Source organism: Mizuhopecten yessoensis, unplaced genomic scaffold (assembly GCF_002113885.1).
Source record: "Mizuhopecten yessoensis strain PY_sf001 unplaced genomic scaffold, ASM211388v2 scaffold9023, whole genome shotgun sequence".
NCBI lineage: Eukaryota > Metazoa > Mollusca > Bivalvia > Pectinida > Pectinidae > Mizuhopecten > Mizuhopecten yessoensis.
Window position 1 is genome coordinate 1,234,141 of NW_018407840.1, and position 27,418 is coordinate 1,261,558.

General features: G+C 34.2%; 1 protein-coding gene across 1 annotated transcript in view; it reads left to right on the forward strand.

The window, feature by feature from the left end:
- The first annotated feature begins 5,573 nt into the window (after nt 1-5,573).
- Nucleotides 5,574-27,418, forward strand: part of LOC110457095 — a 38,130-nt gene continuing 16,285 nt past the window's right edge. The window contains exons 1-28 of the mRNA XM_021508195.1: nt 5,574-5,655; nt 7,707-8,138; nt 8,809-8,913; nt 10,952-11,056; nt 11,678-11,910; nt 12,399-12,504; nt 12,833-12,937; nt 13,254-13,361; nt 13,654-13,758; nt 14,380-14,484; nt 14,844-14,948; nt 15,271-15,372; nt 16,543-16,647; nt 17,056-17,288; nt 17,851-17,956; nt 18,089-18,190; nt 18,761-18,862; nt 19,020-19,121; nt 19,242-19,343; nt 19,633-19,734; nt 20,539-20,640; nt 21,966-22,073; nt 22,287-22,519; nt 22,688-22,802; nt 23,095-23,199; nt 23,896-23,997; nt 25,352-25,453; nt 26,777-26,878. Coding sequence (XP_021363870.1) covers nt 5,592-5,655; nt 7,707-8,138; nt 8,809-8,913; nt 10,952-11,056; nt 11,678-11,910; nt 12,399-12,504; nt 12,833-12,937; nt 13,254-13,361; nt 13,654-13,758; nt 14,380-14,484; nt 14,844-14,948; nt 15,271-15,372; nt 16,543-16,647; nt 17,056-17,288; nt 17,851-17,956; nt 18,089-18,190; nt 18,761-18,862; nt 19,020-19,121; nt 19,242-19,343; nt 19,633-19,734; nt 20,539-20,640; nt 21,966-22,073; nt 22,287-22,519; nt 22,688-22,802; nt 23,095-23,199; nt 23,896-23,997; nt 25,352-25,453; nt 26,777-26,878 — 3,598 coding nt within the window. The 5' untranslated portion in view covers nt 5,574-5,591. The remainder of the gene's footprint in view (nt 5,656-7,706; nt 8,139-8,808; nt 8,914-10,951; nt 11,057-11,677; nt 11,911-12,398; nt 12,505-12,832; nt 12,938-13,253; nt 13,362-13,653; nt 13,759-14,379; nt 14,485-14,843; nt 14,949-15,270; nt 15,373-16,542; nt 16,648-17,055; nt 17,289-17,850; nt 17,957-18,088; nt 18,191-18,760; nt 18,863-19,019; nt 19,122-19,241; nt 19,344-19,632; nt 19,735-20,538; nt 20,641-21,965; nt 22,074-22,286; nt 22,520-22,687; nt 22,803-23,094; nt 23,200-23,895; nt 23,998-25,351; nt 25,454-26,776; nt 26,879-27,418) is intronic.

A 27,418-nucleotide genomic window follows, 5' to 3' on the forward strand; every position in this document is an offset into this window, starting at 1 on the left:
TAGACTGAAAAAGCTTAACGACATCTTGCAATGTGTATTGGTATCATTTTTCTACTTCAGTCACTGTGCAAATCGCATATTACAACAACAAAAATTAGAATGACACTTTTTTTTTTTTTTACAATGATTTCAACAGTTATGTAAATAAACGTAACTGTGTCGTATGAAAAGAACTAAACGACTTACAAGAATATTTTTAATTATAAAAACAAAGATTTTAAATTATGAGTCTTCGGAGTCTCTAAACTGATGTTTGACACACTTAGTGTATGCTGTTTAATCATAATATTGTTTCGTTTGTTCTTCCTCAACTTTACCTGCAAACGCCTTTGACCTGACCCTCGGTTAGCATGCAAGTTGTAATAGCTTTTGTTGTTTTCTAAACAGACGAGTTAATTTAAACGCAATTTTTTGTTTTATTTTTCCAAAAAAAGAAACAACATGTTTCAATAATGAAATGATAGCTCGCTGAAACGATAAAATGATTTGCTGAAACGAAAAAATATTTCGAAAAAAGCGAAACAATATTAAAAAATACCCCGAAATATTAGTTTGTTACAACCAAGTATAATTTCGATTAAACGTAATAGAATAAGTGAAAAACATGTCAGTAGCGGACAATGTTTGTGTAGTTTTATTTGTATGCAGAGATATATTCTGAAGACATAATCTTGAATAACACTTGATTTGCACTTGAAATTTACCCACTTAGATAAACAGAGATGCATAGTTTTCTACTCCTTTGATCATATCCGGTGGCCATATTGATATATTTGACAACTAGCAAGCAGTTTTAACATCCGATGTGAAACAAAAAGTTAGACGAAGCGGGAAGAGATATAAAGCTATGTTTACGAAATAAGACTGAGGGAGTTAACATCAGCGAAGAGACACAGAAAAATATCAAATATACAGCGAAAAAACAATAAAGTGAAAAAAGTATACGTAAACAACCTAAACTACGAAGATCATTACAATTTAAAAAGATTATCGAAAAACGTGTTATCGATATATCTAGAGACAATTAGATATATTTACATGGACATGTATATATTATTGTCTTTCGGACTTTGTTCATGCTCATGAACACTTAAGTGTTATGAACATCAACCAACAAAATGTTCTTATTGTGAGAAACCAAAGGTACCCAAAGTTTTTACATTAACCTGTACAAAAAAGACAACAGCGAACACAACATAATATGTATTAAGAAAACTGCAAGCAAAGGAAGTGCAACATCTTACAGTCTCTATACCTATACGTATCCTGATTATTCATGCATTTACATATTGTACATACCATTTCTGATACACATTCTCTACAGAGTTTAATCAAGGATAATAACCGTATAAAACCTACTTCCTTATTTAAAATTTTATGTTCAGTCTTCCAAAATTTAGATCTATCTAACTATACCAGACTTAACAAGGTCACCATACAGTAAAAAAAAATAACTGTGTTGTGACACTGAATTTTATTCTTATGTGCTATCTTAAACTAATTATAACGCAAACAAACCAAGCACCTAAATTAGCGGAATAGTTGTTGCTTCTTTTCTGTGTAACATGTATTTCAAGTTCATTTAAATATGGAAAGGAAATCTTATATAACAATATCTGTTTCATAGAAGACAAAACAAGGGGAATTCCGCTGTACTTTTTCCCCATTCATAGAGTTATCCCCCTTAATTATGTTTGAATGTTACTGCTGTTGGGTTTATTAAGGGAACTACCTCAATCTAAGTAGCTTTATTGGTTAGGTCGACCTTATTGTAGTTTGAAATCCCGGGTTCGAATCCCGGCCAGATACAGTCTGTTCCTCTCATAACACTTTGTTTCATTTCATCTTTATTTTCTCGTACAAATCTCCGTAAGATATGTTTCTTTTCAGGAAAGACCTATTAAAGCACTTGACATGAAATTCGAAACTATTTTTGCTAGTTAACATAAGTGGCAGTGAAAGGGTATCTTTTATTAAAAGACACACATTTAGAAATGAACGATAATCGTGCATTTTTGTGTACAATGAACCAGAAACAAAAAAAGACAACAACAAAATCTGTGGTTTGCAGTTTGAAGGTCTGTTAAACTTGACACTGCTGATGATAGCGTATTAACTCCTTTTATATCTCTTTAACCTTGTCTCATTTCACCATTGTATTATTACACACCTTCGTAAAGACTAGACAGTGTTAGTTATACTCCTTACACCTAATTGACACTTTCTTTCTAGAGACGAGAAGTTGACCAGTGGTGGATTATTTTCGTTTGTAATGAAACCCTGGTAGCTGATTTTTTTTTGTATATGAAACATTACAATAACTTTGGATGTATCATTTTGGGCGAAATGCAGTGCTGGATGCCTTCGGCATGGTATTCCAGTGAGCTATCACTATAAAGTCGGCACCAGATACACGCCATCAGAAGGAAGCAAGTATGCCAACATACCCTGTCTCCGGCACACATACACAAATTCACGCGTATACCACACACATTGAGGCTAGTTGTTAATAGGACGTAAAACAATATAAAACTAAACCATAACTTTCCTCCACATAGATTACAAAACATCTGAATACAGATATAACATGCTATTTTGTGCAAATTATATGTAATTGCTCTTACTTATATTCGCCGTATCACTACCAAAAGCCGTATCAGCCTCCGCCGTATCACACCCCAAAACCCGTATCAGCCCGCAAAACCGTATTACACACCAAAACCCGTATCAGACCGCAAATCCCGTATCACACCCCTTTTGGATTTTTTTCTTTTTTCAATAATTCAAAAGAAAAATAGATTATATGATAGTATGTTTTATTAGTAAGCATGTAATTAACAGAATAAAGCATGTCTTCTTTCCATATCACACCCAGTATCAACCCTCGACCAATATCAGCCCTCGGGCCTTCTGCCCTTGTGCTGATATTGCAGTCTCGGGTTGATACTGGGTGTGATGTGGAAAAAGGCATGTATTTTTCTCTCTAAATATATTGTAGTTATCAGTTAAGTTGATGAATAAAATTTCGCGGAGGGATAGTTTTGCTCCGATTTACTAGAAGCCAAAAAACGCACACTTTTCCATGGCGCAAAAATTACCATTTTACGTCATTTGCAAGTGTAATACATGACCAGAATGATTTGGTTTATTATTATCTTCAATCAATATATATTTAGAAATGTGTCTTGGTGAATAGTGTTCAGTCTGCTGTGTTATTTGTATGATGCATTTGCTATCGTCTTGATTTTGCCCCATGCTAGACATAGAACAAGTTCACAGCAAAGCATATTGATGAAATAGTAAGGACAACAATTGTAAAAAATACATTTTGTGCATAAATACACTGTACATGTTAGAACAATAGAATAGCAGTAACCAGTAACTTGTTATCAAGAAACAAAGAAAACTTTCGAAAAAAATTCGCTTTAAATGTATTGCAATTTAGGAAAGTTCAAACAGAAGTCATACATGGCAAAGTGAACTCCTTACCATTCCAGGGGAACCAAGTTTAACTTATTTGAACCTTGTTTGATGTCTTTGTTTTCGCTGAGGGAAATATTTTTCATAACATTTGAAATTTCTTTGACGAATATAAGGTTAATGTTCTTCTTTTTGGAGCTTCGTTTTTTCATTGTTAATACACAAAGTAGTATATCATATCTTTATCAATTCCACTAGGTACACATTTTTTAATGATGATTGGTATTATTGTTGATGAAAATGTAGTTTATAATTTTATTTTTCTTAAATTCTCTTTCTTGTCTTGTTGTTATGTTTCCCCTTCGAATGAAGTGATGCATATTGTATTAGTCCTGGTTCTTTTTCTTCTAGTGTTTTTTTTTTCTAATCGCAATTTGTCCGGGCCATAACTTTTACACCGTTAAAGATATCTGGATGAAACTTGAGGTATGCATGCATCACCCACAGACGGTGCACAGGAAATTAGAAGTTTTGAATAAATTATTGAAAATGTTGCTCTTATTTCACCTCCAGGTCAAAGGTGAAATAAGTGCAACATTTTCAATAAATTATTGTCCGGCCCGTACATTTTAAATCATTAAAGATATCTTTATCAAACTTGAAGTAAACCTGCATCACCAACATAAGGTGTTCAGTGCACTGGAATTAGGTATCGTTCCCCACTATATACAGAGTAATGGCCCTTTATTTTTTTAATATCAAAGTTTGTCCGGGGCATGAGTTCCATGTTATTTCACCTACAGTGTACGTTGTCCAAACTTACCTTATTTATGCATCTTGGGAAGGCGGAATCCCCTGCACTGAAATGGGGTTTTGTGCCAGGGTTATGACCCTTTGTTTATTTTCAATACCGAAGTTTGTCCGGAAAATACGTTCCAAGTTATTTCACCTACGTTGACCAAATTTATCTTATTTTTGTATCTTAGGAAGGCGGAATCTCTTGCCCTGAAATCGGGTTTTGTGCCCCACTATATACAGAGTTATGACCTTTTTATTATATCGTAGTTTGTCCACAGCATAACTTCTAAACCGTTAAAGATATCTTAATAAAACTTGCAGTACACCAGCATCACTTACAGCAGGTGTGTTGTGCACTAGCATTTTGTCTCGTGCCACAATTTATACAAAGGTATTGCTCTCTGTTTATTTCTAATATCGAAGTTTGTCCGGAGCATAAGATACATGTTATTTCACCAATGTTGACCAATCTTACCATATTTATGTATCTTGGGAAGTAGGAGTATCGCATTTTAAATTCGAGTTTTGTGCCCCACTATATAAAGAGATATGACCCTTTGTTAATTTTTATACCGAAGTTTGTCTATTGGCTAATAAGGGAAGGCATATGTTTTTGTTCACAACAACAAGTTTCTCTCCCCCCCCCCCCCCCCCCAAAAAAAAAGCTCCCTCGCCCGGTCATGTTTTATTTCTGAAAATTCATCCACACAGGAAATAGCTCAATATCTTATGACTTGCTATTATTATGTTTGTACACTACAGCATAACATTTGATACACGTAGCAGTACTTCAAATATCTTGTGAAGTTATGTTGTGTTATTTCCTATGAAACAATAAACACAAGTAACAAATGTGTTCTCTTTATTGCATTTACTGATTTCGGTATATCTGCAAGAAGACTTACGAACATTCGGTATAGACATTTTTTCTTCGTCTAGGGGGTCTTTAGTATACAATGTAAACCTTTATTGAAATGCATCATTACTTTGTCATTTTGCCGTCTAAGCAAAATCCTCGTGATGAATATCGGCAAATGCATTTGCAAACCATACTCTTAATATTAGGCGTAGTAACACGACAACAAATGCCCCATCTGGTATTCTTCAAAGACTGTTAAGCCAATAAAACGTGTTTTGTATATGGTTAGGTTATTTGTTAATATCTGTTTAGCATATTTACATTTTAGTCAACTAATCGCTTTATTCTGTATGTACGCTTCACTACAAAACAACTGACCATATAAAATGTTGATACCGTTCCCTACCATATGTTACTGGTGCTGGCCTATGATTGGTCAAATCTCTTTCTATTTCTTGTATAAAAGAAGAACGTTTCAAACACAAATCGAGTTGGCTCCAAACATTTTAGAGAAATGGCCATCCGAAAATTGTCGCAGGGCTACGGCCTTTGGATATGTGTGCTGCTTGCTGCAACATGTGAGTACACCTTTTAGTTTAAACTTTGCCTTTTTATAGTCTTGATATAAAAAAAAGTTATACATCAGTATGTATTACACTTTCCCTTGAAACTAATGTTTGAGGGGCAATTTATATATTCATTGTATTCATAATAAATTTCACCTGTCAAACCTCTGACTCAAGGAGAATTCCAGGTTGCTTCAAATATCACACTTCCTTTGATAGATGTCAACTTCGGACGGTGAAGTAGGGTTGTGAAACCTATTGGCCGGTTTTCTTAATCTTATTAAAATGCCAATGAGAATATTGTATTTCCTTATACGAAATGAAGATCGATGATTTAGATCATACTCATCTTGTGGTAATGTTCCTACTCTCAGGTTTTAATGCTTCACATTACTTGTATTTGACTTCCATTTACATGATGGTTGTCGTCGTTAATACAGAAGACCCATATTTTTCCGAAACACTTTGCTTAAATTTTCCAGCTATTTCTATATATTCATAAATATATTTACAATAGGTACGTCTTGTTTTCCGCTCACGACGTTATATCGGCAGGCGTCGAACAAACTTAGACACTAATTGTCATAAGATACTTGTTTCACTATAAACATGCAATGTGTTTCAATACTTAGTTATGGTTGTTGTTCTTAAAACAATTTAATATAATAAGATGTAAATGTATTTTCGACATTTACGCATTGTTTTATGATTCAGTTTGGGTGATATTTATGTTTTCAAAATATGTTTTAATGTTCATCAAACGTGTCTGTTTAAAATTTGAAATAAATGATAGAAATAGTTTGCTAAGGCAAATGTTATGCTAAACAATAACAAGACATACTTGTTTCTGTGACATACATATACAATGTAAAAGTTAGGTATTTACATTTATGTGAGTCGTTAAACCATCTTTTTACTAACTCTATATCTAGCACTTCTATAGTTATCTCCTCGATGACTTTTTTTACTTGTTACAGAACTGATAGTTTTATTCAATGTTTATTCAAGTAATTTGTGCCAAACAAAGGTAGATGTAGAGGTAGCAACGGAAAACATAGAGTTTATATTCAACCGTTCACCGGCAGGTGTGTATTTTATGAATACCGGTTGATATAAGTGGTGCCAAAAACAAGAAAAGACAATTGTGTCAAAACATTGTAGAACGCGAAAGTCACGGACAGTACTGTATTTATGTTTCACCCTACACCGGTAGGTTTGTTTATACTGAACTCCAGTCAAACTCGTTCGTTGCCACCCTATTGATGCTATAACCTTAAAAAGTCCCCATTGTTTATGAAAGACAAATTGAAACAGCAAGACAATTAAGTACGGACACCTGTTTAAGTTACTGGTGAGAATTGAAACATGTTCATAGCCAATACAATACATTATTGAAAACATTTTCAGAAAGCTCTAGATTTTTCATCAATGTGAAATAACTCAATTTGTTCTTTTTTAATAATAAGATGATTTTATCTCTTCTGATCATTAGATAACTGTTAGTTAGATATATGAATATAAATAAAAATAATATAGATATATGTAACACATCGAAAGAAATTTCAGTGTTTAAATATGAACTTTATTTTTAACAACATTTAGGAGCCAATTTATTGCATCTAATATAAATCACCCGAATGGAAGAACTCAGAGGGTCTTAATGTTGGAGACAATCGGGTTACTAGGAGAAAACCCATATATTCATTGTTTAATTTACAGATCAAAATTGATACGTATCATAAACTTTGAAAACAATACAGTTTTAACGTTAATGTTTTGACGACGTTATATTGAATACCCTCTTTTTTGTGACGTTCTTGTATAATGTGGCTGTAATTGAAAGGCTTGTCACACATAATATAAACAGTATTATTGAGGTTTACATTATCATAAGTAACTAAATATTTTTTGTGTTCTCCAAACAATAGGATACTCAGATATTTATGAAATGAAACAGGTTCATGTGAGGTTATTATATATATATATATGTTTATATTAGATGTAAAAGAAGACGTCTCTACTGTGTTCACAGCCAATAATAATGACGTTTTCTGTTTTAATAGATGCCGATCACATCCAAGACTACGGCGGTGGAGGAGGTTTTGTTGATGGCGGCGCAGGAGGAGGGTATGGTGGTCCCTCACATGTTGTTGTCGGCGGATATGACGATCACTCACATGGCGGTGGCGGCGTTGTATATGACGATCACTCAAATGTCGGCGGTGGCGGATATGGAGATGCCTCACATGGCGGTGGCGGCGTTGTTTATGACGACCACTCATATGTCGGTGGGGGCGGATATGGCGGTGCCTCACATGGAGGTGGCGGCGAAGTATTTGTTGACCACTCACATGGCGGCGGCGGCGGGTATGATGATCACTCACATGGTGGTTCTGGAGGAGGCAAAACGCATTGCTGTGACAACGCTGACCTGATAAACGGCAGATGTGTGTGTAAAGCCAATTACAGAGGACATAGCACTCATCCCTGTGACAGTAAGTATTAATCGTTGTTAAAGGTCATACCCGCTTCCTACTGATGATTGTTGTTATAGTAGCAATAGCTAGTTTTGTCAAACTCAAATTGATTCATTTACATAAACATAGCATGTGGTCTACTACCTTTAATATTTGAAATTATGCATTTTGACAGGTCAAATAGAACATCATAATGTCATTATTAAACAGTATCTCCCTATTCGTTATGGTGATCTGTTAATACCATATTTTTTTCCGCATTAGAAAAGACATTACGAAAGACATTCTTCTTCAATTGCTATATTAAACTGTTACTTGTCATATATTATTGGGACCAAATCGAAAAGTATGAATCCCTTTTACACGACACCATATTAGTTCTGATTTCATTAACAGAAAAACATTCTTAACATTTGTTTGCTTTTTTTTTGGTGAAGTCAGAATATTGCGATGAACGTCATTTCCTATGACGAGAACAATTCGGGAGGGTAACACAAATTCCGAAAGTATAGATCAATTCATCATTTTCTTTTTCAATTTTGCTTGATTTAATTTCGCTTGAATTTCAACCACCTATTCTAAATAATGAATAGGAATGAACCAGATCCAAGAAAACAAGAATATTTTTAACAGATATATTAAAATATTGGATTGAAATGTGAATTATCGTATCTTTGCTGTATTTAAGAACCTTGCTGGGACAAATGTGGAACCAATACGTACTGTAACGTGCAGGAATTTAAATGTTACTGTAAGGAAGGTTACATCGGTGATCCCTACAACGAATGTGATTGTAAGTACTTGATTACACATTGATATAGTGATTGAATCTGAATTATTCTAGTGTCCATGCAAGTATGATCGGGGGGAAATCTAGTTACACACAAGCGGCTGTAGCGAATCAAAGGCCGTTCATGTGAGGTCTATAGGTCAACACTACCAATAGAAAGGAAAACCAAAACATCATTTAAATTGCGAACTGTTTTCATTCATTCATAAATGAAGTGTAGTGATATGACGTAAACTTGCAACGTCATTTCGGGGATCTCGAAATTAATTCAAGGAAAATATTCCACGGCCGCTTCATCCGACTTGAGCAACCTTGTTGAGAAAAATCTTTGGTTTTATTTGCGAATGAGCTATAATTTAACTTAGCCAATTGAACATAGCGAAAGTTTACAACAGTGTAGCCTTGTGTACGGTGAAGTCGAGGGATGATGTTTCTAGGGGACAGAAAGACCAGGGTGATACCAGGTTTGAGGAAATAGACGTTTATTTTGACGGGAATTGCATTAGCTACACTTGTCACGTTTTTCTTTGTTTCATGGATCATTCATGGTTATCAAATATGAAAGAACTTTAATTTGTTTGTCGTGGGAGGAACATGGCGTGTCGTAATTCCGACCCTGCGTCCCTCGGGGTTCGGTTCTTTGTAGTCTCGCCCGCGCTTTGTGCGGCGTGTGTAACGATAGTCCTACTGTAGTGTTAAAATGGCGCGTTCGTCAAGTTCTTGGAACTTCGTGGATGTAAGTAAATTCACCTCAGTTGATACTTTCAAATCTTGGAACCATCCAGATTAATTCATTATATCGTCACGAATGTGATCATATTTGACATCGAAATATAGTCAGTTTGAGCTTTGTCAGATTCAAACCGTCTAAAGAGAAATCGGATAACCAAACCATCAGTTTATGCTTTCATTGGAAATTCTGAGGATGAATTATATTTATTAATAGTTGTATCAAAGGAAGAAAATTAATTGGGTGTTCTTACAAACGAAATTAGCACCCGGGGCTCACGCGAGATATTTATAGAACGCTCTTACTTCACCAATCATTCGTTTCCAGTTTATGCGAATGTCATGATCCAAATCGGATCAAGGCGTGAATTTTGCAGTATCTTACACTTCAAATGAATATTCTTTTGTCAGCGTATTAACATTCTGTGATGACCTTTGGAATTTATATAACAACAAGTATTTCTAAAGTGTGAATTTATTCCTATAGACCAAAACAGAATACATAGTCGTAGCACGCGCCATTTTCTTAAAAACGTAAACAAGACACTGACTTTTGAGTTTGAATTACGTTTTCTGGTGCTATTTGTACTTCAAAATTAACAATCTGTAGCCAAAAAATGGTGCATGGCTATCTATTATAAGACTACGTCATTGTTATAAAAAGATCTGTTGACTCTTTTATTGATTTCAAATATTTTTTGCAAAAAGTGATCCGATACTGATCTGATTTGGGTCAAACGACAGAACTTGTTTCTGTTGTGAGTATGGTCAACAGTAGATGAAAGTTATTTCTTTAAAAAATTCTAATACCTAAACTAATGAAAACTAAGACAAAGATACAATAAAAAAATAAAACAAACAGTAGATCTTTTTCATGGTGAGTTTAGTTTTCGCAATGGGAGACAACTCGAACGACAATTCAATTGCTTAGTACTGAAAATAGAAATTTAGACAATTGTAAAAGTAGTCACATGCTAAAACAGCCGTTCATAATAATATCAACAGTTGTTTTTTTGATCACATGTGCTACTATTAGCCAATCACAGATCCTGTAACAGAGTGCAAAATCAAATTTGGAATAACATGAACATACAATTCATCTAAGGACCTCATTTATATCCCATTCACATCAACAAAGCAAGATTAAATCTTTAAATAAATTTATATCATGTACATGTTTCGTTTGTCAAACTTTACCCTCAAAAAAATGTATATGACATACTCATGTAAGTGAATTATAGTATTTTGAGGCATATATTCCAGGGAATGCCAAGCATTAAATACCTGTATAGTATACAAAGCTCTGTTTTAGTGCCATGTGGAGGAAAGTGTGCCTCAAATGCTTACTGTGACAGTGTTACCAACACCTGTCGCTGTAACACTGGTCTTATCGGTGATGCCACACAGAAATGTTTCAGTAAGTATATGTTTAATACCCAAAAATCCCGATCATAAGCCAGATTTGAAAATAGGCCAGATTTAAAAATAGTAAGCTTTGAATTCCAAGCACATTTTTAAATAAACCGCCGTTGAAAAAAGGAGAGCCTAAAATGCATTTGGTTTTAAAAATATATATAGATACACAACTTTAATTCAAATGTCATGACATTTTCCATCTGAAAATAGGACTTGAGAATTAGTCAATTATGACATAACGTCAAATTGATCTCGAAAATAGGGCTGAATCGAAAATAAGCCTTGGATAACTTACTGAAATGAAAATAATACGCGGCTTAGTATGGCTAATGATTCAGATTTAATGGTATAATTTATATCATAGTATCGTTAGACAACTGAATGTGTCCTACAAATATTTAATATCATATTATCTTGAAACTTTATTTGGAAAAGAGTTCACAAATGTGGCGGTATTAAAGAAATAACAATTTTTAAATTCAAATATGTGCGTGATTTTGCCGCAAAGTGTAACTGTAAGTAAATGGTAATATGCTCTCATTATTATTGCAATAATTATTGCGACTGTCAAGGTTGACTCGAAATATATATGCATACATGTATATGATTTCATCTTTATCAGGCCCAAGTGTCATCGCATTTGCACAGTCTAGCTACACAGTGAGAGAAAGCGTTGGAGTCTTAAAGATTAAAGTTACCAGGCAAGGAGGAACATTCGGTTCTATCACTGTGGGATGGACCGTGTCCGGCGGCACTGCCACCAGCCCGTCTGATTTCACATTTGCCTTAGGTTCACTTCAATTTGGTAATGGAGACTCTGTGGAATTTATATCTGTCAAAATTGTCAATGATCAGGTAAGAATTCTTCTGTGTCATAGGCCTCCAATTTCCATAAACGTTCCAAATAATGCCATTATACAGGTACATAAATAGGATAGAATCAGATAGTTAATTACTAAAATGTATAATTACAAAGATACCTATTTCGGTAGATTTAAAGGCATATTAGAAAACAATTGTTGGGAATGATTTTCTCATGTATAGAACTTTTGTTTCATTTAACAATAATAGGGTTTATAAGTGAAAAAAAAGCATAATATCAACTGTTCAATTAACGTAACCAACTAGCAGAACGTGTATCTGTCTTACCAGTAGGATTATCATTGACATTATTAGCCTCATTCTTAAACTGCACCTGTATAGTTTAGTATATTAAGTACTAAAATAATAAGAAATATAAAAATCGATTTTATATAGTTACATGTAGTGGATATATTTGTTGTAAAAAAATATTAATTTTTAAAAACAAATTCGACTTTTTAAATAACGTGTACTTTTTCCAGGCTTTTGAGCCAGATGAGAGTTTTACTGTCACCCTGACCTCTGTCACCTCTGGCGGAACCATTGGATCTCCTGACGTCACCACTGTGACAATCACTAATGATGACAGTAAGGAATAACATTTGATTTCTTTAAATATTTATCTTATTTTGTTTTGTAAAATTTACGCATTAAATTTTCGGCCGAAAGCGATTTAAAAAAAAAAAAAAAGGTCATATCAATGCCAAATTTGTCAAAAAATGTTTACAGATATAAATTGACTTAAGTGAATTTACGTTTCAATTCTAAAAAATTGATAGTTGCACATATAATTAAACGCACGTTAAAAAGTATTGAGGTGCTGATTTTCAGGAAAAAATATGTCTGTTGCTATAATCATCAGAATATTCACTTTAGTGCATATTGTTAATGATATGTTTTTTCTCGGAATTCTCAGAACCATGCGGAGGGAAGTGTAAAGCCAATTCCTACTGTAGAGAGTCGGACAACACATGTGTTTGTAATACAGGCTACATTGGAGATCCATTAAGAGGATGCAAAAGTAAGTTATTCGTTCAGCTTTTTATCAATTATTTACAAAACAGATATTAAAGCTGACATTGTAATTGAGGATCCGTTATAGATATTAAAATAAACCATTGATATAAAGCAAATATATAACATCACCAACATAACAGATGACATTTTAACAATAAGACCGTATCAACATGGGCTAATACGAAGATACCTTAAGTTAAGGAAAGATGTAATGGGTCATAAAACAGCCCCATTCATACTAACAGAAAGAAACCTGTCGATTTCATTTACATACACATATATAATTCCAAAATATATGTTTATATGTATTATTTCCACAGGACCTTGTGATGATAAATGTAAGAAGAACTCCTACTGCGCTCCCCATGACAATAGATGCTACTGTAATAAGGGATTAGTTGGAAATCCATATAAGGAAGGATGCGATGGTATTCAGACTTTTCTTCTTTATTCTTTTTAAAATTATTGTTATTATGTTACAAACATAAATAGCGAAAATAATTGTCTGCATTTTTTTTATTCATTTTACTGTTTAAAGTCAATATCGGAGGAAAAGATGATTACAAAAGCACAAGATGAAATCTGTCTAGCTTTAAAAAAGTAACTATTTTTTATTAACTTTCCAATTAGCTACTGCAATTATCTGTTCATCACAAAAATAGCTCATGTTGAAGTCCATGTCGCTATTTGATGTATATGTTATGTATGTCTTGTTTTCAGTTCCTTGTGGAGGAAAATGTGTTCTAAATAGCTTCTGCAGAGAACGTGATAACAAGTGTTACTGTAACGAGGGATATGTCGGCGACGGATATGTCCGATGTGCCAGTAAGTAATTTGAGGCTATGGATGTTTTTTGGGGAGAATAAGCCTACAAATTAGTTGTTGTTGTCGTTAAATATAACATATGCGATAAAGCACCGGTATAACCCATCATTAATAGCTGTTGATTAGATATCCAATCGTCAATTGTGAAGTCATTATCATGACTATACGGATTGCTTCTATTAGATATACAAGCATGTGGTTTAGTTATTATGACGAAAAGCATAGTATTCGTCACATATATGTACATGTAAATTTGGACAATTTCATAAAAGTAACTTTTACAACAACAACAAAATATGAATCATATATTTCTGATTCCATATATTGTACTTCGCGTTGTTAAATTAAACTACAGTGAATTCTGTTTTTTTCAATTAATTTTCCTTAAGTTTCATTATGAATATAGTACGACACTGCTTCCCGATATTAGTATTGTCTGGTTCTTTTACAAGGAACATTGACCGGAAAAAATATTTTTCTTTCATTGAACAAACACTTTTTTTTTGCAATGAACATATCATTATTGTTGTTTCTTAAGCGGATGTAGAATACTTTTGATCATATAATCAATGAATCAAAGAAATTTTATATTAAAATGTTTCAAAATATACACGTTTTCAGAGCCTTGTGATGATGCATGTCGTCATAATGCTTACTGCAACAAGAGAGACGACACATGTTATTGTAACAAAGGATACATTGGTGATCCAAAGGTCGGCTGTGAACGTAAGTATTGATTTCTCAGCCGTACTGAAGCTATTGATATAAAAGAAGAAAGAACAAGTACATTGTTAAAAGAAAAATATAAAGCGGGAAAATATGGCTTCAATTGTAAGGAAGTGTTAGAATTTTAACAACGTAAACATCTGCGGAAAATAGAATAAAATTTAACTCAATAATTGTTGATAGAAATCGTACTTGTCTTTTAACAAAGATTTAACACCATTTGATAATTTGTTCTGTGAAAATGCACATGATGAATCAAGAGATTGCATTGGTCTCAATTCCATAGGTATATATTCCACAGCTGAATCATTTGATGTTTTGTTGATGAAAAAATAGCACACTGGTATTGTGTTTAACAGTTCCTTGTGGAGGAAAATGTGCGTCCACTGCATATTGCGACAGTGCTTCCAACACGTGTAAATGCAAGAAGGGACTTGTTGGTGACCCTCATGTTAGATGTGGCAGTAAGTACAATTTTCGTTACAGACATGAGCTTCTTAAGCCAAGGAGTGTAACACTGTATTGATATTTCTGCTATTGTAGGATATGTGACAGGGTTGTTCCTTCCTTAACAGGTGACTGATTGGTCTTAATCAAGCTTTATTGTTTTCATGTAATGTAATGTATAAATGTGTTGTAGGCATAACAAAACTAAAAGATGAGATTTGGATAAAAGAAAGGCATAATGTTAAAATCCACACATGAAATGATCCCACTTTTGTTCGATTTTGAGTTTAGCGATTCCATTAGATTAAACATAAAATGCTTTTTGTGCTTAATTTTCAGAACCATGCGACAACAAATGTAGAAAGAACGCGTTCTGCAACGGCAACAACAAGTGCCAATGCAATCCAGGATTCGTCGGGGATCCATATGAGGGCTGTGATCGTAAGTTACAGTTTTGCATTTTATTTATCATCTGTCCATTCATTCAAGTAGGGTAAAGTCAATTAAAATACAAAAGCAAAAATATCATCACAAAAGGTAATTTCGAAAAACAAAGACGGTACGAAAAGCCATTATCAGGTACCACGGATGGCAAAAGAAACAAAATGTCGTGAAAAAATCTGTACTCGCTATGAGATAGACCTACGAATATAATACTTTCTGCATTATACAGCGCTATCTATATATTTGTCTTTTGAATTTAAAGTACACGAATTTTGAAACCCTTCTGAAATTATCATTATTATCTATTTCAAAATGATAATGATATATTTTGTATCTTCAAATATTGTAGTGACTTTAGTATGCCATCATATATGTTTATTTTCTATAAAGATCATTCCTAAATGGGGAAAAGCATGGTATGTGTAAATGCTAGATACAATTGATATCAGACTTTAAACAGAAAAATAGAAAACCGCTGATAGAAATGTATTTGATATTTGAGAAGTAAAAGGTGTTATACATATTTAATTTCCGGGACCTTTCAACTTCCAATTAAGCATGCACCGTTAATAATGTATTTGATTTTATTCCTTTTCGGTCAATGCTTCAATTGAAGGTTAATGTTATAAGGCAATGTATTTTAAAAGATAAACGGTTTTGATTTAATGCCCATTGGTGCTGTTCTCTATAAAAGCAATGCATTTTTGTTTGCACTAATATTGAACGGGTAACTCATTTTTTATGATATATTATGAAAAAAAAAGACATGTCGGTCGTTCAGTGGAAGAAAACTCGTAAGTGTGTGTATAACCTTTTTAAATTATCAAATGTCAATAACAATCATGTGCATTTTGAAATAAATTGATTGGAATATCGGATAGGTATTTGACATCGTTATCTTGTGGCAGCTTAAGCTCATTGAGTCCTTCTGTGATATGGAATAGATAAGACATGATGGCGATATGCCTATTCGATTTCTAACGAGAGGTGCAAACATGCGAAGATTACATCCATTTCGTGTCTGAAACGAATTTGCATTTTGCAGAAACGATTTTGTGAAAAGATCCTAAAACAGCTTAGCATATACTGTATACGTCAAATGACACAATGAATAAAAACAAACTTAACCGGTTCTATCGAAAACCTATATTTATGTATGTGTTGTAGGTCCATGTGGAGGTAAATGCAAGACCAATGCATACTGTGATGAACACACCAACACTTGCAAGTGTAACAAAGGATATATCGGTGACCCACTGAAAAAATGTTTCGGTAAGGTCACTAGAATTGCATACTTTTCGTCGAAAATTAAAAGGTCGAATAAGAGTGTAGTACATAGTTTGGATACTATACCTGTCCAAAGAGAATTCAAATTTACGTTAGATATTTATTTTAGGTGAAATCTAATATATGAAATAACTGATGTGTTCATTCCAATGACCATTTCCAGAGAAAAAAAAATACCTAAATGCAATGTTCTGTTTAACAGTGTTTCTCTTTAACCATTGTTTTGTTTTTCTTGTTTAATCAGCAGCAATACATTCCAGACAATTGTGTTTCATAGTCTTTAAATGAGATTGTTTGAACCTATACATTGATTGATCCGCACATAAAATAAACGTTGGATATTCTTTACTGAAATTAATTACTTACGGTGATATATTCTTTGGACTTTAACAGAACCAAGTGTATTCCAATTTGTAAGGCGTGCTTACACTGTTTCGGAAAGTGCCGGATCGGTCGATATCGAAGTAGCAAGAACAAGTGGATCTGAAGGATCCTATACAGTTTCCTGGGAGGCCAATGATGGATCTGCTAGACAACCATCAGACTATGTTAATGGACAAGGAACAGTCAACTTTAAGACGAACGAGAAAACAGAAAAAATTACTATTAAAATCGTTAACGATCAGGTAAGAAATGGGATTGATATGCCTGGTTGTATGACCTTAGGCTTGCTCCGACCCGAGGCCCAGATATTCTGAATTCAAGGGATGGGATTTCTCTGGAAAAAAGAAATCCACAAAGCCGGCGATTTTATCTCCATCCTTTGAACAAAACACTTAAAAACCATTGTTATCAGAATTTGTAATTTAAGTTTTAGCCTAATGTACCATAGACTGCAACTGGTCAATGTGACCTCATAGTGTATTGTTCGCCTGATGTCATCGTGTTTTTTATTACTCTTCCGATCCCCTAGAGAATGACAGCAGATTTATAACCTAAAAATGACAGAGAAATATTAAACATGTATAACGTGAGACAATTTAGCGAATGATTGAAAAGGATAATCGATCTGTATCTTGCAAAGCAGAGTAGTTTTTTCAAATGTCCCTTTAAACATATATTTCTTTATATAATGTTTTTCAAAACGGATTAGATTTATTTTTGCATTTCATCCTGATAATTTTATTTTCTCAAAGTGGTTCTTTTATTCATCACTGATAATGCATATATATTTACCTTTGTATTAAGGTTTACGAGCCAACAGAGTCATTCACAGTTACCTTGACAGCCGTGAGCTCTAATGGAGCACTTGGCTCATTGATCGTAGTAACAGTCACCATCACCAACGACGATCGTGAGTTCATTCACATATTTAGCCGATGATAATTTGATTGCTTCTAAAATAATAATTTTCTTTTCTTAAATATAACACTAACACAGTTCGTCATTTATTGATATTCAAATGCATTCACTTTTAAATTAACAGCGGAATGTGGTGGCCCTTGTGGAGTTAACGCCCATTGTGATTCCCCTTCACAAAAGTGTATCTGTAACGTCGGATTCATCCTATTCCGTGGATCTTGTTCCCGTATGTTTAATTATACACATATCCTATGTTTATCAAAGGATTTTTTACTTCAAACTGGAGATCAATATTTGTTTTTATTATTTCAAGTTATAAAAGTAATTAGACCCTTCAGAAATGTAAATACATGTCTGAATTTCTTTTTGCTGTTTGCGACTTTTTTCTTCATGCGTGTCAATGTCACACAACGTTGTCCGTTCTTGATACAAAATCACGACGGCTGAGTGATTTTACACCTTAACCAAAGAAATACATTATTTTGTGAGAATGTAAGTCCCACTAATCTTCAATCTTTAAAGCAAATATTTTACAAACTACCACATTGCAGATGTATTGAAATATCTAGCTAATTTGTGTGTTTCCATAGGAACAAATACAGGAACAAGTTAAACACACCCAAAGTGGAGAACTTCTGTATGATCAACGGTCGTGCTGTCCTTTTTTACAATATGTAACTAGACCATTGCTGTACACTTGCATAATGGAGAAGAGAAAGACTTCTATTCATTTGTTATTGTTTATATGAAATTATTTCATCATTTCTGTGTTCACACTCTCACTCGTTAATCATAGGGCCTTGTGGAGGACCATGTGGATCTAATGCCCGCTGTGATGAAACAACTAACAAATGTGTATGCACTACTGGATACTTTTTGATACAAGGATCGTGCAGTCGTAAGTTCGAGTTTCATTGAATTATCAGATTGCAAAAGCGTTACTTGGTCTTATGAATATGTAACTTTATGATTCTAACCTAGCACAACTAAATTGAGAGTACTGAAAGAATGCGAAACAAACCCTTTATATACCTTTGACTTTAAATGAATTACAGGCCCATGCGGAGGACCATGCAGACCAAACGAGAGATGTGACCGTAACTCCAACAAATGTGTTTGTATCCAAGGATATAGGTTATTCCACGGAAGTTGTGTTTGTAAGTATTCAGAATGAGGCATTGATGAATTATATAACAAAACGATTGAGAATCATGCAGAAAGTGACGAAGCACGAAAATGATACTATCTTTATACTTTCGAGTATTAATGTATTACAGTGCCATGTGGAGGACCATGTAGTCCAACTGAACGATGTGACTTTGACTTAAACAAATGTGTTTGTAAATCAGGATTCGTGTTACACCACGGCAGTTGCGTCCGTAAGTATACACAAATGTCAATTCAATAAATTTTATATAAGCGTGAGCAATGATCGTTTTGTAGAATTACATGTCTAAGAAATCTTATATTCTATTCATGTATAGGGTCCATACATTATAGTGCTGCCAATATGTGAACGGGGTTTATATTCTCTTTACATGCTCTGAAAACAAATGTACAGATATTGTACTTTTTGGATTAACATTGTTGAAACTACCGAGTGTTCACGTCAAATGAAGGTTATGTTTTACTATTGCATTGTGTCTGTATTCGGCTTGAATTTTACAGTACCATGTGGAGGACCTTGTGGCCCGAACGAACGTTGCGACAGTTCAACTAACCAATGTGTCTGTAATCCAGGATACTTCCGTTACCAAGGATCATGTTCCTGTGAGTACATGAATTGACTTCATACTGTATACCACAACTGTATCCGCCTTTTAAAGCCACAGCAACTCACAGCGTAATGAAAATACCCATCCTGTAGTGTTATACTAGTGATCGTTAAAACAAACATAATATATCAGATATGCTGTTTACTGACGTGAAATGATTAATGATATTTTTTTTTATATATTATCTGTAGTTTAATCGAATTGTCATTTTGGATTTAACATTAAAACTGTTCCTTTGGAGACGGTTTCGGTTGTATTCAGATAGAAGAATGCTGAATGTTTCTGCCTACTCATTCCAAAAAAAGACGATATTGTCTGCACAAATAGTTCATATCAATGCAAGTGATTTTAATGCTTAAGCACGGATACCATCGATTGATTGACAAATGTTTGTCTTACTAAGTGATTGAATGTTCTAATCTTACACCTTTTTATAGATATGTAAGTAGTTTAATTTCTTAACTAAAACCTTATAAATGAACTCGAATCAATGCGTTTTAGTGCCATGCGGAGGACCATGAAAGCACAATGAACATTGTGACAAAGTCAGAAACCACTGTGTCTGTGACAAAGGATATTTCCTTTACCATGGACTATGTACTCGTGAGGACAGAAATCGATTTTTACTACTTAACATTATTTATACATGAACATCGAAGAAAAAACTACCGATAAATAACCTCCTGACAACCAGTATTTAGTCATTTCTATAAAAAAAAAAATCCAATATGAAGGTATCTTCCTATAAGGGTTATTTTCTGGAGGTTATGTTATAATAACTCGAATCAATGCGTTTTAGTGCCATGCGGAGGACCATGTAAACTCTACGAACATTGTGACAAAGTCAAAAACCAATGTGTCTGTAACACAGGATACATCCTGTTCCGTGGATCATGTTCACGTGAGTATAGAATCAACTTCTTATTGTTTTACAAGAAATAACTAACTTTCTGACAACCTGTCTGTTGTAATTTGGGCCCCGCATCAAAGATGTGTGATGCCCCATAGTAATCACGGTGTCCTGCTGTACGTCTGTCAGCACTTTCGTTTCCAGAGATTATCTCAGATTCCAAAGGTCTAAATTTCGGAATCTTCACATGGTGTTACTCTTTGATGTGTAGATGAACAAAGGGGATTTCACAATTTTATCAGGTTAAAGTCAAGGTCGTTGAAACTTGAAAAATGAACAGTCGGGGTATAATGTCAAAATACATTGTATGACCCAAAAAATGCCAGATTTCGGTAAACATATTTGGTATGCCATTATGAAGAACAAATGGTCAATATCAAATAGGAAGTAAACTTGCCAAATGTCAAAGTCATGGGGTCAAATGTCCAGGCTCATTATATAAATCGCAACAGGTAAACACTTGGTGATAACATTATGAAGCAAAGTTGGTCAGATTACTAGGGGGTCTGCAATTGCAATTAGTGATCATACTGTCCATCCGTATGTCTGTCCACCGTCCGCCTGTCCCTCCGTTTGCCTGTTTTAACATCAGACATTGGATAAGTATTGAAAAATATATATTAAAAATATTTATTTGTATCGTTCTTACAAGATTTTTCAAATCAAGCGATGTATATCGGTTGTTGACTGTTTAATGAAATGGTTATCTACTTTAAACAATGGCGTTGTAAGTGCCATATGGAGGACCATGTTGACCTCACCAACGTTTTGACAAAGTCAGTGACCAATGCGTCTGTATCATTGGATACTTCATATAGCAAATATAATGTGTCTATACGTACATGCTTTGTTTTTGTATAAACTTCCTTTACCTTGTACTGTACATCCGATTCCAAGCATCATGGACTCGTAATGAAATCATAGAAATATGCTTCATATCATGTAGCATGTACTGTAAAATGCTTGTATTACTGTACGTTTTTTCATCCTGGAAATTAACTATATCCAACTAAAACCGATTGTTGACAATATTGCTTTTCACAGTGGTCGATACAAATTTACTAATAGATAAAGACAATTCATTGCTAATGATCCTTTTTTGAGATATTGTAATTATAAGATGCAATGAAACATTTGATATTAGGTCGATGAAATAATGAAAGATTGATGAATTAATTGCTTTTCAATCCTATTCAGCTTGTTGGTTGTTGTAATATAATTGATGATAGGAAAACTAATCTAACGGACAGGAAAGATAATTTAAGTTTCTTTTCGAGAAAGAATTGCTATATAATACACAATGATAATGCTTTCAGTTCCATGTGGAGGAAGTTGTCCATCAAATTCTGAATGCATCAGCTCAGACAACAGATGTCACTGTACCCAAGGATTTCTAGGAGATCCTTACAAAGGCGGATGTCATCGTATGTAGTTTTGACATCATGAGCTTGCGATCAAAGATTTAATGTAATTTACGAATAGCATTGGTGAATGTACTATATATATATATATATAGATATACGTTATGCATCAATTAGTTATTTCATACAGTAATGCATTTGATATTTCATTCTTCTCTCAATTCATATAATTGTTGTCTCGATATACGGTGATGAAGATTATAGAATTTTTTTCAGGTCGAGGCGTTGTACAGTTCGCCATAACAACCTACTCAGTGAGTGAAAGTGCTGGAACGGTATCGCTACAACTGTCAAGAACCGTTGGGCTGTTTGGCTCAGTGACGGGGTCTTGGTCTACCCGTGATGGAACTGCTCGTTACCCAAGCGACTTCTCTAAAAACAGCGGAGTGGCTACCTTCGGAAATGGTCAGAGTTCGACGACATTTTCTATTGGAATTGTCAACGATCAGGTAAAGTATACCATGGGTGGTCATTATGGATTTTGTTAATTTGTAGCAATGCATATTTAAACATTTCACACATTCTTCCTGTTGATATACTTTATATGTTCATACGTTTACTCCAGATATTGATGGTGAAAAGAATCATAGCATGAACCCTTTCCCTATAAATTCCAGACATATGAGTCAAGTGAGAGTTTTACAGTAACTTTGTCAGTGGCGGCGTCCTCGTCCAGCGTTGTAGTAATCGGAGAACGAAGAGTGGCCACAGTCACTATCACGAATGATGACGGTACGTCAGATTTTGATTATTCAGTCACAATTTTCTTGAATGAATTACTCGGGGTAATACAACGTCTTTAATCAAACATGTATATTTTAAAACGTATGAGCATTACAGGAGATCAAATACAAGCATATAATTTAGATAAATACGATTATGTAAATACAAAAAAGGAATATGTTGTTTACGTAGGTAAACATTTACAATTGACAGATTATACGCGATCGTTCATCGTAAAGTTGCATGTTTAGACAGCTAAAGGGAAATCCATATTTGTTATGCTTGAAATCACTTCTTTCAGCACCGTGTGGTGGCCCATGTGGACCAAACGCCCGCTGTGACCTGACAACGCAGAAATGTAAATGTAACCCACGTTACGTCCGTTTCCAAGGCGGTAGTTGTCAATGTAAGTAATAAAGGTTGATTTCATTTCTAACAATCAACCATGCTCATTTTACTGAAGTAACCCGGATATAGGTTAATTACCGCAGAGTAATATTGCAACATGTTATACTTTTTCATTCTGCTTAATAATTCGCCCTGCCCGAAATCGGCAAACATGCAACCATGAGGTAGGAAAAACAAACTTCCAATGTTCAATGACCATGAACATGAGATGTGTTAATAAACTAACAATCAGTTATCAAAAATTCTAAGATAACACGCTACAACCCGTTGGCAATCCGATTTTTTCATATATGTCTCTTATAAATGCTCGTTGTTTATTAATCATATCATGTGAGAATTGCATAGAACCTGCATGATCGATATTTGTGTCTTATATTTATCATAAAATCTATTCGTGTTTGGGGGGAAAGGATAATTGTTCAATTTTACAAATACTTGTGTTCTATTCTTTCATATCCAGTGATATCAAAATGAAAATATTAAATATATTTGTGATGAAAAATATCTGGTATTGATAATATTATAGTTTAATGGACATTTTACTCAAATAAAAATATTACAACGCTTACAGATACGTTCTATAACATATAAAATGTAGATTCGCAGATTACTGCAAAATGCATATATTTTTTCGGTATATACCGTAACATTCCAACAGCAATCCTGGTTATTTCCTTTCTTAACATATTTGCAGTGCCATGCGGAGGATCATGTGGACCCAATGAAAGATGTGACAGTGTCACTAACCAATGTGTCTGTATCGATCGATACTATAAATACCACGGATCATGTGTCAGTAAGTACATACATAACCTGTATTTACACTACCTATAATTGTTTATTTCCTTACATATCCCTACTAACCTATTACACTTCAATGCAATCAAACAGAATGTTTTTGCTTTTGGGATATACAATTTTACCAAAACTGCACTTTTGAAGATTGTAACTCTCCGATGCAAGACAAAAAATCATGAAAAGGTTTTTTTCATTTTATCATCAATAGTTTAAATCGCAAACTTTAGTGTCTAATTATTGTTGAAAGTTTTTAAAAATAATCTGATTATTTTTTTATTTGAAACAAACTAAAATGAAGGTGGTTTTGAATAATCATGAAAAAAACTGAAACGTGAAGTTCGAACTCAGCATAGAATAGATTAGGCAAAATATGAACAAAAAATGCCAGGGAATTAAGACCAGGTTTACCGGAATATGTTATCGTCTTCCGATGCAGCGACTAAATTTGGGACCTTATCTCTTCTCTCCTTTCTAAATAACTTTCTTCTTCCTAATGTCTCCCTTGACAATGCCTCACTTTTGGCCATTTGTTGAGCGTTCGCCCCTGTGAGGAAGGCTTTGGGTTCTGTCCCCTGGCCGAGACATACCAAAGTCTTTAAAAATGGTAGTTTATACTCCTGCTTAACGCTCAGCAAATTAGGAGTGGGACGACTGGTTCGCCCGTTGTCAGTATAATGTGACCGGGTGGGGCGTCCTGCTGGGTGTCTTCGGCAGTATGTTTCAGTGAGGTAGCACTATAAAGTCAGCATCAGTTCGCGCTATCACAAGGAGACAAACACGAACATATCGCAGCCTCCCAAAATACACACACATACACTACACGCATGCATCTTGCACACAGGGGAGGCCGTCCTTAAATGACCTTAGCTGTTAATAGGACGTTAAACAAAATCAAACAAACAAAAAAAATCCGATGCAGCAAATATCTATTGAGCCGCTATGTACAAATCGAAACCCCTCCTCGTTTTATTTCCTTTTCGACTTACCGTTTCGATTCCTTCTTTTCATTTCTTTTCCCGTCAATATAATCAATGAAATGGCGGATGTCAAGTTGATTGCTGAAAACCTTATCCTCTTATGTTATAGTTTGTTTCATATTTTATTGTTTTTAACATTTAACCAGACATTTCATTTGCTCTTCTTTTTTACCTGCATTGTATTTGTTATTTAAGATTGAATTAAGAAACAGTGTTTTAAATCCGATAGCATGTGCTTATTTGCTGATTCTAACTGTCAAGTACACTTGTCAATATTGAGAGGGCATTTCGACAACAAAATATATAAAGGTATCTTCGATAAGACTAAAACCTGTCAAACAACAAATTCTTCTAAATTACATTTTTATGTAACAGTACCATGCGGGGGACCATGTGGATCAAACGCACAATGCGATAGAGTCAGCAACCAATGTGTCTGTAACACAGGCTACATCTTTTTCCGTGGATCATGTACTCGTAAGTAAATCACAGAAAAATATGTCGTCATCGAATGTAGATTAAGGAATAGGTACTTGTTCCTGCATTGACTTCGTCATTCATCAGTATCTGATTTAACCATCTGTTTGACAAAACTGTTCTAACAATGGTCAATTTAAGCTTTATTTTATCAAACGGTTAACAAGCTTACGTAATTTTCTGGCCGCAAAAAGGATGATTTTATCAAAAAAATGTCCACCCAATTCCGTATGTAGCAGCTCAGACAACATATGTTATTGTCAGACAGATTTCATAGGAGATCCATACCACGGCGGATGTCAACGTACGTCTTTATTTACATCATCATTTTGTCCGTGGGTTTAAAATGATTTTCATTTTACATGGGTAGTGTCGCATATATATTTTCATTTCTGCATAAACAATTTACTATGCTAAGTATTAAATTTAGTTTGTTGTTCTCACAACGTCATTGAAAAATTAAAATGTTATTTTTATTGATGTTTGTAATCCAACAATTAATTCAGATCTCAGTTAATCCCGTCAAGTAAGTAACCAATGTTACTTTCGCTACCACGGCACGTATCAATGTACTAACAGAAGTTGAATTTCTTACTATGAGCCTTATTGTCTTTAACTCGTAAAGTTGCCTCAGTTAGACTTAAGAAACTATAATCTCAAGTGATGAATTAACCCTGGTATAGGATAATTCCCGAACAGTAATGAGGTAACAAGTTATAATTCTGTTAAATCATTCGCCATTCCTGAAATAGACAAGCATGCAACAGTAAGTGCAGATAAAAAAGTATTAAATATTCAGAGAAGAAGAACATTGGGGGTGTCACTATACCAACAATCACTAAGATTATCATAAAGAAAAGGATAGCACGCTAAAAGGTGTTGGCAATTAATTTTATTCTGTATGTCTTATGCAAATGTCCTTTGTTAATCAATGATATTAATGGAGAATTAAATATTACTTTCATCACTGGTATTTCTCTCTGACATTTATTAGAAAATCTATTAATTGTGGGGGAAAAGGATGACATTCTACGAAAGTACTTGTTTTCTATATTGACACCTTCAGGAGTGGTATCAAAATGAAATAGTAATATTTTCGCGTTGAAAATGTTGATACTGGGCCACGTAAAACTCACTCCCGCCGTACGTATATGCTAACAAAATATGTCTAGGATTATCAATGTTTCAGTTTAATGGGCATTGTTTCAAATCAAAAAATCAAAACGTAGAAACGCAGATTAATGCAAGTGCAGAATGTTTTTGGTATATACCGTAACACCTCAACAACAATCCCGAATACACCTTAATTTAACACATTTGTAGTGCCATGCGGAGGACCATGTGGGCCCAATGAAAGATGTGACAAAGGCAGTAACCAATGTGTCTGTATCGAGCGATACTTTAAATACCACGGAGCATGTGCCTGTAAGTACAAACAGAAACTATATTCATATTCAGTGTCAATATAGGAAACAAAGGTGGATTTAACTTCTTACAATAATCCATTCTCCCATTTACCCTTTCGTTTGCCTCAGTAAGACTTGAGAAACCATAATTTCAAGTCGTAAGTCAACCCTGATATAGGATACTTCTGGTACAGTTATCAGGCAAAAATTAATAAGTGTAAAAAGTATAAGGAAACCACGCTACAAGGCGTTAGCAGTTTTGTCTCATACAAACAATCTTTGTTTGTTAATCATATTATGAGTTAGCTCAAAAATGCCTGCATGGTTTGTATTTATGTCCAATATTTATCATGACATCTTTTAATAGTGTAGGGGGACATTATAATAGCTCAATTTTACAAAGGGCTCTTCTTCTTAACTCATACCTTCAGGGTTGATATTCAAATAGAAATATAAAGTGTCAGGTTTCGCAAATACTTGATTTTGATAATTGGCAATGTCCACCTTACTCTCGCTGGAACCATTATGCCAATTGATATTTCTGATTTTCTTAGTATTT